Source organism: Phascolarctos cinereus, unplaced genomic scaffold, assembly GCF_003287225.1.
Source record: "Phascolarctos cinereus isolate Bilbo 61053 unplaced genomic scaffold, phaCin_HiC Scaffold_4;HRSCAF=312, whole genome shotgun sequence".
Taxonomy (NCBI): Eukaryota; Metazoa; Chordata; class Mammalia; order Diprotodontia; family Phascolarctidae; genus Phascolarctos; species Phascolarctos cinereus.
In genome coordinates, this window is record NW_027555847.1 from 728,296,137 (window position 1) to 728,312,489 (window position 16,353).

General features: G+C 38.5%; 1 protein-coding gene across 1 annotated transcript in view; it reads right to left on the reverse strand.

The window, feature by feature from the left end:
• LOC144456631 (uncharacterized) overlaps positions 1 to 16,353 on the reverse strand; it is a 50,163-nt gene that overhangs the window by 24,832 nt on the left and 8,978 nt on the right. Inside the window, 1 exon segment of the mRNA XM_078151913.1 lies at positions 3,932 to 5,734. Coding sequence (XP_078008039.1) covers positions 3,932 to 5,734 — 1,803 coding nt within the window.

A 16,353-nucleotide genomic window follows, 5' to 3' on the forward strand; every position in this document is an offset into this window, starting at 1 on the left:
GGCTTACAAATGGTTCTTATATTTGTCAATCTTGTCTCCTCACTATCTGTTATTCCCCACATTCAAACTGTTGCCAAGAAAGGCCTGTCCAATGCCCCTTTTCAGCATATCTCAAATATGCTGACACTGCCCCTATCCTCATCCTCTCATGCCTGGACCTGCCTGCCTCGAGTCTCTCCCCACACCCCATTCTAGTCCATCTGCCATTAAGATTTTCCTGAAGCACAGGCTGATCAGGTCACCCCTTCCTACTCCATTCAAACCCCTTCAAAACCTAGCCCCTCCTGCCTTTCCAGTCCTTACAGCAAACCCTGCACAGATGATCCGCTGATCCTGGCCTTGCTGCTGCTCCCTAGACAAGACCCTCATCTCACAGCTCTCCCAGGTCTGGAACGCTCACCTTTGTCTTTGCCTGCTGGCTGCCCTTAAGTACAAGATCCCTTTTTTTTTTTCACTGGAAACCTTTTTCAGCCTCTCTTAATTCTAGTGCCTTCCCTCTCTTAATTATTTCCTATTTATCCTTTAAATAGCTTGTCTCTATATTTTTGTTTGTGGTCTTTCTTTCCCATTAGATTGTGACCTCCTTGAGGACAGGAACTATCTTTTGCCTCTTTTTTGTATCCCTAGTGCTTAGGACAATGTCGTATGCAGTTAATAAATGTTTAACTGATTACATTCACAAGAGTTTTGTCCATAGGAATTGTTCAATGTTGAATATGTTTTGGGTTCTGATAGAAGAGCTTTCCACATTGACTGTATACATAAGGCTGCTCTGGTGCTTGCTCAAGAGCAAAACAAATATTCTCCTCTCTCAAGCCTACCACACCACACCCATCCTTCATGGCTGAAGACCTTGCCCCATGTACTGTAGAGCAAAGAAGGGCCATTCTGAGTGACCGCAGTTTTCTCCCTCTCTCTATCTCACAGCCCCTTAACATAACTTATCAAGCTTTCCTCTGTATTGATGAAGAGGGTGGAGGGATTTCCCTCTGTGTTCCTTTGATCCCAGCTGTTTCAAGCTTCTCTACTAAATTAACTTCCACATTAATCTTCAAGCTTTACAAATCTATTGGTGCCCCCCTTGCTGCCTCCGTGTCATCTCTCTGTCTTTAAAGACTCTAAACCAAACCATCCTCTCAAGTTAATGTTCTATATCCACCCACTGCTCAGCGGAATGAATATACAGAAAAGCTGTCGACTCTCACTCCCTACATTCCCCTTCCTCTCACTCCACAACCCTTTGCAATGTGGTTTCAGGCCTCACTACTCAGAAGTTTCCAATGATGTCTTACTTACCATGACGAATGGTCTTTTCCTAGTGCTCCTCTTGACTTCTGTGCTGCATTGGACACTGTGGACCACCCTCTCCTCCTCTCTAGGTTGGTACCAGTGGTTTGGAGCCAGCTAGTGAAGGTTTTTAAATGCCAAGGTGAGGAGTGACATTGCTTTCTCTTGGCTCTCCTACTACTGACCACTCCTTAGTATACACTGCTGTGTCCAGATCTATGTCACAATGGCTGTGGATGTGCCCCAAGGTGCAAGGTCCTATTCTCTTTTCTCTTTATGCCTTCCTGGGAACCTCCTCAGCTCATATGGATTTAATTATCTCTGTGCTCATGATTTCTAGGTTCCTATAACTAGCTGTAGTCTCTCTCTTGGGCTAGCTGTCTCTGGACATTTCAAGGAGCATGTCTCAGGCATCCCAAATTTGACGTGTCCAAAAGAGAATATCCCCCAAAACCTACTTCTTCTGAAATTCCCAATTTCTTCTTCTTCCTTTTTTTTTTTTTTGCTTTTTGGTGAGGCAACCAGGGTTAAGTGACTTGCCCAGGGTCACAGGGCTAGTAAGTGTCAGTTGTCTGAGGCTGGATTTGAACTAAAAGGCCAGAGCTCTATCCACTGTGCCACCTAGCTGCCTCTGATTCCCTGTTTCTTTTGAGGATCTCATCATCCTTCTAGGTTCCCAGGTCTACAATCTTATTGTCACAACCTATATTGATCCTTCTTCCTTGAGACAAATGATGATTAATAACCAATTAATATGGGAGGGGGCCCTTTCTGTTTCCTCATTTAAAGGCTAGGCCAGAGCAGCTTCTGAAGGACAGGGTGGATGACGAGATTGTGTTAACATTGTCCTCAGTCCTGGGAGAACCCTCCCTCCCCCAAAATGGGAGAGTTTAGTTCTGATTAAAGGGTAAAGATAAAGACCATCTTATCTAGGTGAATTCCAACCCAACTACAAAAGTAGTCTGGGTGAAGGACAGATCCTTTTGTATAATCCACATCACCCTTCTGCTCAAAAAACCCAGTGGCTATGTATTCCCCCAAGAATAAAAAATACCAACTCCCCACCTAGGGATTTAAAAGCCTCCACAATCTATCAACACACTCTACATTCCACTAAAAGTCAGTAACCATTTAACACTTACAGTGTGCCAGACACTGAGTTAAGTGCTGTGGATAGGATTAAAAAAAAAAAAAGAACACATGATAGTTTACAGTGAATTGGAGACTAGCAGGGCAGTGTTGAAACTGCCATGAAAAATTTAGAATAAACACATAAAACCCACAATAGATAAATAGTGGAGATTTACTGTTCATGTTCATTCCCTTTTCTATTCTTTTTGCCCAGGGCAGGTATTCCTAACCTGGAGTCCAGGGGTAGATTTCAGGCAGTTGGGGGAATTACATCTTTATTTTATTTTTACAACTTCTAAAGTTCAACATTTTGATTTTGAATTTAAAAAAAAAAAACATCCTAAGAAGAGATCCATGGAATTGACTAGACTGCCACAGGAATCTATAACACAAAAAATGTTAAGAATCTCTGGTCTAAGGAAATGTTCATGTTTTTGATGTCTGCCAAGTACACGATAATGAAAAGGAAAAATTCTTTAAAATGCTGTATTGCCATGTATTTGTATTTCTATCATGACTATCTACCACCATAGAACTCCCCCACCATAGAACCCTCCCTTGTATCAAGCATAGAAAAACAAATCTATACATCCTGAAATGCACTCTTCCTTTCACCTTTTCAAACCCTGTTAGCTTCATTTAATGTTCAACTCCATAGCCACCTGTTATTGGGATCTCTTTGGGATCCCCTTAGTTGGGACTACTCTACTCATCTTCACATTACATGCTAATTCACTGAAGTGTCCTCTACTTTAAAAAGTTAGTGCTGAGAAGACTAGGGCTTTAAAGAAAAAGTTTTTGTCTATAGCTATAGGAGCACAGTGAGTTGCATATAATTTAAAAAACCACCATTTCTTTAACTGGGCAATTTAACTGTAGACTTCTGGGAAATCTTGATCTAGATGAATAGAGTGAAGATGCATCATTGCTGGAGTAATATCCTGGAATTAGCAAGGAGGGGAATGGGATTAAGGGGTTGGAGGAGTAAGGAAATCATCTTAAAGAAGAGGAAGGATATTTTTTCCTTTGTGATAGAAATGTGTGTGTATGGTTGACAGCCTTCAGATGGTTAAGTAGGCAAGTGAAGGAGCATCTATGAGATTGTCCTGAATTTTCTCAATAAATGAAGAGTGTAAGTCATGGAATAAGTTTGGCATTGTAAATTTGAGAAGGAATAGGGCTGGAATGTGAGAAAGGGTTTCCCTAAGTTTCAATTCTCTAATTTTTAGTAAAGGATGATAACTCTAGCTTAAGCATTTCATTGGTTTGTTATATTCATATTTTTATATTCATCTGATGTTGAATTCGTTTTGTGCTGTGGTTTGAAGACTTTCCATATTCATCAAATACATAAGCTTTTTTCTGATTAGCACAAGCTCATGATGAGTGTAGTATTTGCTCAGGAACAAAGCCTTCCCTTAATCATTATATCCATATATTTTCTTTGTAGAATGAATTCTCTGATGTTGCGTATACTCTCTTCTCAGGTGGAATGATATTCCACATTCACTACATTCATAAGGTTTTACTCCAGAATGAATTCTTTTATGTTCTATAAGCTGTGTGCCCCAACAGAAAGCCTTCCCACATTTATCACATTCATAAGGTTTCTCTCCAGTATGAATTCTCCGATGTTGATTAAGCTGTGCTTTTAGTCGGAAGGCCTTCCCACATTCATTACATTCATAAGGTTTCTCTCCAGTATGAATTCTCTGGTGTTCAGTAAGTGCTGTGCTCAGACGGAAGGATTTCTCACATTCATTACATTCATAAGGTTTTTCACCAGTATGAATTGTCTGATGTTGGATAAGTTTTACTTTCTGGCTAAAGGCTTTCCCACATTCAAAACATTCATATGGTTTCTCTCCAGTGTGAATTTTCTGATGCTCTGTAAGGTTAGAGCGTCTACAGAAGGCCTTCCCACATTGATTACATTTGTAAGGTTTTTCTCCAGTATGAATTCTGCGATGTTGATTAAGCTGTGCTTTTAGTCGGAAGGCCTTCCCACATTCAGTACATTCATGAGGTTTCTCACCAGTATGAATTCTCTGGTGCTCAGTAAGAGTTGTACTTAGGCAGAAGGCCCTCCCACATTCATTACATTCATAAGGTTTCTCACCAGTATGGATTCTCTGATGTTCAGTGAGGTTTGAACGCCTGCAGAAGGCCTTGCCACATTCACTACATTGATAAGGTTTCTCACCAGTATGAATTTTCTGATGTTCGTTGAGCTGTCCTTTTTGACGGAAAGCCTTACCACATTCATTGCATTCAAATGGTTTCTCACCTGTATGAATCGACTGATGTTGATTAAGCTGTGCTTTAAGTCTAAAGGCCTTCCCACATATACTACATTCATAGGGTTTCTCACCAGTATGAATTCTCTGATGTTTAGTAAGAGCTGCACTCAGGCAGAAGGCCCTGCCACATTCATTACATCCATAAGGTTTCTCACCAGTATGAATTCTCTGATGTTCAGTGAGGTTTGAACGCCTGCAAAAGGCCTTCCCGCATTCATTACATTTATACGGCTTCTCACCAGTATGAATTTTCTGATGTTCATTCAGTTGTCCTTTTAGTCGAAAGGCCTTTCCACAATCACTGCATTTATATGGTTTCTCACCAGTATGAATCGTGTGATGCTGATTTAGTTGGGCTTTCAGTCGAAAGGTCTTTCCACATACATTACACTGATGAGGTTTCTCACCAGTAAGAATATTCTGATATCTGGGAATCTCCATCCTTAGGCAAAAGGTGGTCCCACATTCATTAGTTTCATAAGGTTTCTCTCCAGTAAGAATTTTCTCATGAAGGGTGAATCCTTTCCTTGGATTAGTCTTCTCACATTCATCACAATCATAAAGCCTCTCTCCAATACATATTCCACCACTGTCAATAAAGGCTGAATTATACATAAGGCATTTCCTGTATTTTGAAGTTCTATTTGAGCACCTATTATTACATTTTCTTCTATCTGTATGCATTCTAAAGAACTCTCCATGTACGTCACATATACTTAGACTCCTTCCTACTATATGTTGTGGGAAAAGAATTGGCCCTAGACTGAAGCTTCTGCAATAACGATTATTTCCATGGACTATAAATTTATTGGGTTGTTTCTTTTGTGCGATTTTGACTTCCCAGAAGTGTTTTTCTTCATTCCTCAGATGATTTTCTAACTTGGCATTACATTCCAAGGATTCTCCCAATGAGGAAATAAGGAGACCATCCCTCTTGAGTATTCCCTGGGGTGAATCTATCATTGAAATACTCAGCTTTGAAGTAGACTCCATGGATTCATACTTAGTTTCCCAATCTGAAAGAAATAAAAAATTTAAATAATCACTGCTGCTGCTGTATACACGGTATCTACAGTATTACCTCTGAATAAATGAAGAACTATTATCCTCAAGCCATGTTTTCCTGCAAAATGTGCTCAAGTTGTGATCAAATATAGAATCCCTTCCCGTCAGAATTTCTGCTCCTGTGTGGATCCAGCACGAGAAGCCACATGCAGCTACTTTGAGGTCTTTCTTCTGATCTAGTGCAAACTGCTAACTGATGTTTCCATTTGAAAAATCACTTCTGGTTTTCATGATGATGACATTCATCAAGTAAAATCTCTCCAGACCTATCTTCCAGCAAACTGCACTCTCCAGTTCATTTATTCATTAGCAATTTGGATAAAATAATGAAAGCTTCCCCTAGTACTTTGTGCTCTAGCATAGATCAACACTAGGTTGCCATATGCATTTCCTTCTAAGTCTTTCTAATGGAGTGCGTGTCACTGATCTACTTTTCTTTTTCAAACTAGTACCACATAATTCTTATAATTGTTTTCACATATAATTATAAGATCATCTGATGCTAGACAACTTTTGCTCCTTATCTTTATGGATGAATGTCATTGATATTCTTAATCACAAAGCTTTTCATATAAATTACATTGTTGATTTACATATTTCATAAAGAATTGCCTTTTTAATTAGATTGGCACCAGATGATATCTGTACATTAATTTAGTGGTACTGTCATATTCATTTGGGGTATAATCTATCCATGAATACTGACTTTCTCTCCAATCATTAGGCCTTCCTTTTTATCCTTGAAAATAACGTGGTTTACACATTATCTTCCCCAATATAGTGTAAACTCATCGAGGACAAGGTAGTGTTTCATTTTTAGTTTCTATATCCCCTGTGCTTACCACAGTGCCTGGAACATAGTTGGTAGACTACAATAACTCAGTGACTCTAATGTCAGGGTGGGCACAGAAAAAGGTGAAAAATATTTTTAAAAATATAGTTCAGGAAGAAGCAAGAGAGGCCAAAAGGCTTGCACCTGACAGGTGACACAGTGAGACAACTGTATATCAGAAATATTTTCTTTGAAAAGAGTCAAGGGCACTGAATATGAGCACTCAACACTATTCCTAAACTGGTATAGATGATCCTTTAACTTCCAGAGAATCACTGCTTACTGACATGAGCATTATATCTAGGACAGCATTAACGGGGTAGTTAGACCACTGAATATTCAGAATACTCAAAAGAAATGTAAACTATTTACGAGTATATTAAAAATATCCCATATCCTTAAGAGTTAAGATAATTGTAAATTAAAACAACCCTGAAGATTTTTCTCACATCCAGCAAATTGAAAAGATGATACAACATGAAAGTCATCACTACAGGAAGAACTCATGGGACATACTAATACAGTCTGGGTGGAGCTCTGAATTGGCCCAAATACTCTGGAAAACAGTTTGGAATTACATGAGAAAAGTCCATAAAGTATACATAATCAAAAATTGCACCACTAAATACAAACTCCAAAGAGGTCCCATATCAATGCCAATATTCACTGTAGTTGTGAAATGTTCACACTATACCAGCAAAATAGGTTATTTTTTACGGAGAAAGTGTTACATACACAATCAGGCAATCAGGGTACACTTACTTAATGCTTCCTCTGTGCCGGGAACACAAATACCACTGCCATTCCGTAAGAACACAAAAGAACATGCAAACCTCCCATCTAACTCTCCAGTGAACAATCAAAAGCACAAGACAATAACCAGCAGAATGACACATTTCTGACAAAGCATCTAAAAAGACCATTTTTTCCTACCTCTTGTATCTCCCTGACCACCATTCTGTTCTCTTCTCAAAGGGACCCCTCACTCATGAACAAGTTGAAGAGCATGAGACTGACATCGGCTCTGAGACAGGTCCCCAGCTCCCGTTCTAAGGGAGACTAGTGTGATGTTTAAAAAGTTCGAGAAACATAGTTTCTGGGTAATTTATCCATTTTATTAATAATGCTAGCACGTTATAAATAAAAGAGGTCAATGACACTCTCGAATACCAAACCCCTCATGGTTTATGTGTCCTTGGAAGAGCGGATGTTCTGAGGGTGGCAATCAACTCTGACTCGTTGACAATTAACAAGAAAATAAATATTATAAGGAGAGGTGGGCTCGTTGTAATGAGAGTCTTGGTGGAACATGACCTGGATCACTCAAGTCTTGGTCAAAGAGACTTATCAATTCCTGTTTCACCTGTCTGAAAAAAGGGACAATCTGCACTTTCCCAGACCTGTTTGAGTAAACACAAGGAGCAAGAATCCACCCATCTGCCTAAACTTAGAATTTCTTTACTGTCTTTGATCAGATCTTAGCCTGGGTAAGTCTTTAAGTCTAAGATTTCCCACACTGATTTCTGGATGAGGAAGTAGAAAAGGGGGGAAAACCTTAGTTTTAATTCAATAATTAGTTATTCAGTACAAGCAAATAATAATAACCATTTCTCTCACTAGGGGTCTTGCCCGCTCATTTCCAGGACCTGCTGTGATTTTTCAGTGACTCATTCTTTGAGGGACCCTTCCATTCACATGGTTGTAGACATGTGTAGAATGTTCTCCCTTTGCTCCTTCTTTTACTCAACTTCACTGTCTACGAGTCTTCCCAGTTTCTCTAGATATCTTAATATTCATTTCTTACAACAAAAGGGTCTATTATACTCATATCCCTTAGCTGTATAGGATATTTTCTAATCAATGGGCATTCACTTTATTGGTTAAATTGACAGGCACCCACTTTGCTTCCTTTTCCTGTGAGGAAGGGGCCAGCCAACCATCAATCCAACACTGGACAGGCTAAATAGCAGGGCACCCTGTGGCAGAGACAGGAGGCAGCATGTGGCAGGCCAGTCAAACCACCTTCACTACCACCCTAATCACCACCCCGCTGATCAGACCCTAAGAGTGGTAGCCCACGATGTTGGACCAAAGAGCAGTGTTTCCAGCCCAATGCCCACAGCCATCATCCTGGGAAGCAACCCCAAGGGAGATGTAGTCTGGCCACTGCTCCTGCAGGGGCTAAAGCCAAACTGCTAAAGACCCAGAAATAAAGTTCTTGTCACCAAGGGCCTTGGGAAGAGTATCAAATGATTCAATATTACAAACAAATTTGATTTCAGCAGTGGAAATGACATTAAAGAAGAGGCATGACCATGTGCCTTGCTGCTGCACCTTAAAGACCTTTGCCTGATTTGTAACTGAAACCTTCCCTATGGGTTGATTCTCCCATTAGAATGTGAGTTCCTGGAGAGCAGGGAATGTTTGACTTTTCTGTCTGTACACCTGGCACTTAGCACTGTATTTGGCACACAGGAAGCACTTAAATGCTTTTTTAAAATATCCAAAAATGCTAATGTGTTTTGGTACAGATACTGAACTTTGGCTTCTGTCTTTCTATATTTCCTCAAGGCATATGCTCAGCAATAGGAGAGTCTAGGGATAGTTTAGTAGTTTTGTTCACTTAACTCCAAAATGAAATCAATAATAGTTGGACCACTTCCTGGCACCAGTAACAGTAAGTCGGTGTGCCTGCCTTCCAACACCAGCTACCCCTCAATGACTGTTGCTATTTCTTGTCTCTTTGTCAATATTCATGGTGTAAGGTAAAACCTCAGGTGGTTTTTTTTTCCTTTTTTGAAAGTTTGTTTTTAAAAATTGTTTAATTATATTCTTGTAAAGAAAATTTTAATTAAAAATTCCAAAAAATTTATAAACCAAAAACATCAGAAGGGAATAGGGTAGCATGTAAATAAGATCCTTTAAAACATTTAAAGTGGGGGCAGCTAAGTGGCGCAGTGGATAGAGCACCAGCCTTGTAGTCAGGAGGACCTGAGTTCATATCTCGCCTCAGACCAAACACTTGACACTTACTAGCTGTGTGACCCTGGGCAAGTCACTTTACTCCAACTGCCTAAAAATTAAAAAAAAAAGTTTAAAATGAGGTGAAGCAGAAAAGATTGCTATTCTTGGTGCAATGCAAAAAAAAAAAAAGAGAGAAAAGATCTGCCCTTTCTGAGGCCCTTTTTACTCTATCCTGGGAGGGAGATTGAAATGGATCCATATCCAGGTGTTGACTTATTCAAGGGAAAATGAAGTTTGATAAATGAGCTTGTGACAAGTAGGCTGAGTGTGCATCCACAGTACTAGGGAGCTCTGTTCAACATTTTATAGGAGGTGGCAGAATAGAGGCAGCTCTCCCAATGTTCCCCAACAAACTACTTTAAAGTAATACCAGAAATAAAATTCTGGAAAGGCACAGCCAACAAAATGTTGGGGTGAGCCATTTTCCCAGTCCAAGACAAGTTAGCAGCTCAGAACAAGAGATCTACAACATGGGGATGGGCGTCAATCTGAATGTACATGAAAACAGCACTAGCTGTGGGCCTCAGAGGTGGCAGTGACAGCCGAAGCAGCTCTGGGACCTGTCAGCCCAGAGACAGTAAAAGGGATTGGATAACTAGTCAGAAAGGGATACAGGGGAAACCTGTGCTAGCACTGGTAAGAGGCAAGAGTGCTGTTTGGAAACGTCATTATCCATCTCCACTTCTGGGTCACAGTTCCAGAGCAGCAGGGAATGCTTGTGGTCAACAGGGGCCCAGAGGAGCAATAGCACTTGTGGCTGCCGAGGATCAGGAGCCCTCCCTGGGTAAGGATTGGAGTGTAGACCCGAAGAGCAGTGACCATACCTCTCCCAGGATTATACCACTTTGGAAGCACCAAAAACTTTCAAATCCCCAGAATTTGTTCTGAAAAAATCTGAAGCTTGGAATAGTGCCTTTTGTACCCCAGGTGAACATAGCCCAACTTTAACATAAAGTTTAAAGTCAAGAAATAGGCTAGAAAAATGAACAAAAAAGAAAAGAGAATCTGACCATAAAAAGCTATATGGTGACAAATTCAGAGGTTTAAAAAAATGGGAAGAGAACTACAAGCAAAGCTTCAAAGAAAAGTGCAAATTGGAAATAAACCCAACAAGAATTCTGGAAAAAAGATAAAGATAGTGCAAAAAATTATTTTAAAAATCAGATAAAAGTCACAGAGGAAAAATGGGCAAAGAAAATGAGGATACAAGAAAATTAAGAAAAGAAAATTAATAACTTGGTAAAAGAGGCACCAAAAATACCAAAGAAAATAACATCTTAAAAAACAAAATTGGCCAAATGGTAAAAGAGATACAAAAATTCACTGATGAAAAGAATTCCTTAAAAAGTAGAATTGGACCAAAAAAGGGGTAAAAAAGTTGACTGGAGAAAATAATTTCTTAAAAATTAAAATTGGGCAAGTGGAAGCTAATGACTCTATGAGATATCAAGAAACAGTAAAACAAAGTTAAAAAAAAAAAGAAAATGTGAAATATATCATTGGAAAAATAATTGACCCTGGAAAACAGATGGAGGAGAGATAATTTAAGGGTTAATTATTGGACTACTTTAAAACCATGATGAAAAAAGGAGCCTAGACATCATAGTTCAAGAAATTATAAAGGAAAACTGCCCCAATATCTTAGAACTAGAGAGTTAAAATTAAAAGAATCCACCAGTCACCTCCTGAAAGAGATTCCAAAATGAAAACTCTCAAGAACGTCATACCCAGATTCCAGAACTTCCAGGTCAAGGAGAAAATACTAAAACCAACCAGAAAGAAACTATTTAAAAAATACCATGGAGTCACACTCAGGATCATGTAAGATTTAGTAGCTACCACTAGAAAGGAGTAGAGGGTTTGGAATATCATATTGCAGAAGCCAAAGGAGCCAGGGCTAAAACCAAGAATAATTTACCAGAGGAAAACTAAGTATTAGTTAATAAAACTAATTCTATAGGATTATGGACATTTGGTGAAATCAAGGTATTTCAAGTACTCCTAATGAAAAGACCAGAGCTGAATGGAAAATCTGACATGCAAATAGAAGACTCAAGAGAAGCACAAAAAGGTAACCATAAAAGAGAAATCATAAGGGATCCAATAAGGTTTAAGTGTTTGCATTTCAACATAGGAAGATGATACATGTAACTTCTAAGAACTTTATCATCATTAGGGCAGTCAGAAGGAGTCTACATAGACAGAGGGCATAAGTTTGAGTCAATTTTGTTGGAATGATCTCAGAAATAAAAATGGAAGGGTATGAAAGAGGGATGTACTAGGAGAAGGGGGAAGGGAGAGAAAGAATGGAAAAATTATCTTACATAAAGGAAGCACACAAGGGAGAGCTTTTACAGGGAAGGCAAAAGTGGGGTTCAAGGGGAAGGAGTGGTGCCAAAGCTCGAACATCACTGTCATCTGAACTGGTTCAGAGGGAAGAATATACATACACACTCATTTGCAGATTAAGGTAGGCAGTGGTCGGAAGCAAAACATACTTTGAGGAGGCAGAGGGTAAAAAGAGAGAGAATAAACAGAAGAAAATGGTATTAAGGGAAATACACAGTAATCATAACTGGGCCCTTGTGCTGACCTCATTGTCGTATGCCTGTGAAACCTGGACAGTCTACCAGCACCATGCCAGGAAACTGAATCATTTCCATTTGAACTGTCTCAGGAAGATTCTGAAGATCACCTGGCAGGATAAGATACCAGACACTGAGGTCCTTTCCCAAGCTAGCCTGCCAAGCATTCAAACTCTGCTTCAGAGAGCGCAACTCTGATGGGCTGGGCATGTTGTTCAAATGCAAAACATGTGCTTGCCAAAAAGACTATTTTATAGAGAACTCACACAGGGTAAGTGCTCATGTGGTTGTCAGAAGAAGCGATACAAGGACACTCTCAAGGTCTCTCTTATGAACTTTGGAATTGATTGTGTGACATGAGAGACACTGGCACAGGACCACCCAGCATGGCATGCCCACATCAGAGAAGGTGCTGTGCTCCATAAGCAGAGCAGAATTGAAGGAGCTCAAGAGAAATGGGAGATGCACAGACTTAGAGAATCTACCCCAAGTGTTCACACGGACCACTTGTGCCCGACCTGTGGTGGAGCACTGAAAGCTCACATTGGTCTGATCAGCCAGTCAGATACACTAAAACTTGACTCTAGCACAGTGAAGCCATTTTGGTCCTCTTCAAAAATGAAGACAACAACCAGCGATGTGAATGGGATGAACTCACCAATAAAACAGAAGCATATAGGGTTAGAAACTAAGATCCAACAATATGTTGTTTATAGGAAACACTTTTCAAACAGAGAGACACACAGTTAAAATAAGGGGTTGGAGGAGAATCTGTTCTAACTCAGTGAAGTCTAAAAGGCAGGGGAAGCAATCACAATCCCAGACAAAACAAAAGCAAAAACAGACCTACTTAAAGGAGATCACCACGTTTTGGTGAAAGGTACCATGGACAAGGAGAAAACATCAACAGTAAATACGTGCACCAAACAGCAGACCACCGAAATTCTTAAAGGAAAAGAGAAATGGCTTATAGGAGGAAATAGTAAAATTATATAAGGGGGGGGGACCCCAACTCTCCCCTCTCAGAACTAGATGAATCTAACCATAATAAGATAGAAGTTAAGGCAATGAGTAGAATTTTAGAAAAGTTAGATATGATAAATCTCTGAAGAAAGCTGAATGGGAACATGAAATACACCTTTTTCTCGGCTGTACATGGTACCTTCGCAAAAAAATGCCTGTATTATTAGTTCTTATAACCTTACAAATAAATGCAGAAAAGCAGAAATATTAAATGCACCATTTTCAGACCATAATGCAATAAAAATTACATTCAATAAATGTTCTTGGAAATATAGATCAAAAATGAATTGTATAGTAAAGAATCTAACCCTGAAGAATGAAAGGATCAAATAATAAATCCTAGAAATAATCATTAATTTCGTTAAAGATAATAACAATGAGATAACATACCAAAGTTTGTGAAGTGGAGCCAAAGAAGTACTTAGGGGAAAATTTATAGCTATAAATGCTATATCAATGAAAAAAAGAAAGAGCAGATCAATGAATTGGTCATGAAACTAAAAAAACAAATAGGTAAACTACTGGCTAATGTGATTTAAAAAAAAGAAAGAAGAAAACCAAATTACCAGTATCAAAAATGAAAAGGGTGAATACACCACCAATGAAGATAAAATTAAAACAATTATTAGGAATGATTTTGCCCAATTATATTCCAATAAAACTGACAGTTTAAATGAACTGGATGAATATTTTAAAAATTATAAATTGTCTAGATTAACAGAAGGAGAAATTGAATACTTAAACTTTATCTTAGAAAAAGAAACTGAACAAGACATAAAAGAGCTCCCTAAGAAAAATCTCCAGGATAAGACGGATTTACAAGGAAATTCTACCAAATATTTAAATAATAATGAATTCCAATACCACATATAAACTATTTGAAAAAACAAGCAAAGGAATCCTACCAAATTCTTTCTATGACACAAATATGTTTTTGATACCTGGATCAGAAAGAGCAAAAAAAGAGAAAGAACAATATGGACTGATTTCCTTAATCAATATAAATGTAAAAATTTTAAATAAAACACAACAGCAAAGAGATTATAGTAATATGTCACAAGGATAATGCACTGTGATCACATGAGATTTATACCAGGAATGCATGGCTGGTTTAATATTTGGAAAACTATAAGCATAATTGACCATATAAATTATTGAAACAACAAAAATCATTTGATAATATCAATACATGTAGAAGAGATTTTTGCCAAAATACAACATTCATTCCTATTAAGAACACAGGAATGAATGGAGCTTTCCTTTTATTTTTTATTTAATAGTATATTTTTTCCCCAATTTATGTCAAAACAATTAGTTTTTAAGAATTTTAAATTCCAAAATCTATCCCTCCTTGCATCTCCCCTCCATGATAAAGCAAGCCATTTTATATAGATTATACACGTGCAGTCATGCAAAACATATTTCTACATTAGTCATGTTGTGAAAGAAAACACAGGCCAAGAAAAATAAAGTAAAAAAAATCTTGATCTGCATTCAGAATCCATTAGTTCTTTCTCTGGGGATGGATGGCATATTTCATTGTAAATGTTTAAGAACTGTCTTGGATCACTATATTCCTGAAAATAGCTAAGTCATTCACAGTTGACCATCATACAGTATTGCTATTACTATGTACAATGTTCTCCTGGTTCTGCTCATTTCCCTTCACATCAGTTCATCTAAGTATTTCTGGGTTCTTCTGAGAACATTCTGCTTGTCACTTCTTAGAGTATTCCATCACAATCATATACCACAGCTTGTTCAGCCTTTCAAAATTGATGGGCATCCCCTCAATTTCCAATTCTTTGCCACCACAAAAAGAGCTGCTATAATATTTTTGTATGTAAAGGTCCTTTTCCTTTTTTTTTTTTTTTAATAATCTCTTTGGGATAGAGGGCTAGTAATGGTATTGCTGGGTCAAAGGGTATGCATGGTTTTAAAGACCTTTGGGCATAGTTCCAAATTGTTCTACAGAATGGTTAAATCTGTTCATAACTCCATCGACAATGTATCAGTGTCCCAAATTTCCTATATCCCCTCCAAAACGTCTGATTTTCCTTTTTTTGTTGTATTAGCCAATCTGATAGGTATGGAGGTAGTCCCTCAGAGTTGTTTCAATTTGTATTTCTCTAATCAATAATGATTTGGAGCATTTTGTCATATGACTATAAATAGCTTTGATTTCTTCTGAAAACTGCCTGTTCACATCCTTTGACCAATTATCAATTGGGGAATGACTCATATTCTTAGAAATTTAACTCAGATCTCTGTCTGTTGAGAAATCAAGCCTTTATCAGATAAACCTGCTATAAAAAGTTTTTACAATTATAATTACTATAGTTTCCTCCATCCTGTTTTCCCCTATTCATCCTATTCTCTCTCTCCTTTCACCTGGTCCATCCTCAAAAGTGTTTTGCTTCCAACTACTGCCTCCCCCAATCTGTCTCCCTTTTATCAGGCTCTCCCCGCCCCTTCCCTTTCACCTCCTACTTTCCTGTACAGTAAGATAGATTTCTATACCCAATTGAGTGTGTATGTTATTCCTTCTTTGAGCCATTTTTTTTTTAGGCAACTGGGGTTATGTGACTTGCCCAGGGTCACACAGCTAGTAAGTATCAACTGTCTGGTCTGAGGCTGAATTTGAACTCAGGTCCTCCTGACTTCAGGGCCAGGGCTCTATCCACTGCACCACCTTCTTTGAGTCAATTTTGATGAGAGTAAAGTTCAGGCACTGCTTACCACCCCCTCCATCTTCCCTTCCCCAGCAAAAGCTCTTCCTTTCATCTACCTCTCTCTTCTCCCTTCTACCAGTAAAGCCTTCTTTCTCACCACTTAATTTTATTTTTGGAAATCCTCCCATCATATTCAACTCACCCCCCATGCTCGCTGTCTATGTAGACTCCTAAATGACTTAATAATGATAAAGGCCTTAGGAGGTACAATATCTTCCCATGTTGGAATGTAAAGTTTAACATTATTAAATCCCTTATTATTTCTCTTTCCTGTTTACCTATTTATGCTTCTCTTCAGTTGTGTATTTGAAAATTAAAATTTCTATTCAGTTCTGATCTTAAAATGAATGCTTGACAGTTCTCTATTTCATTGA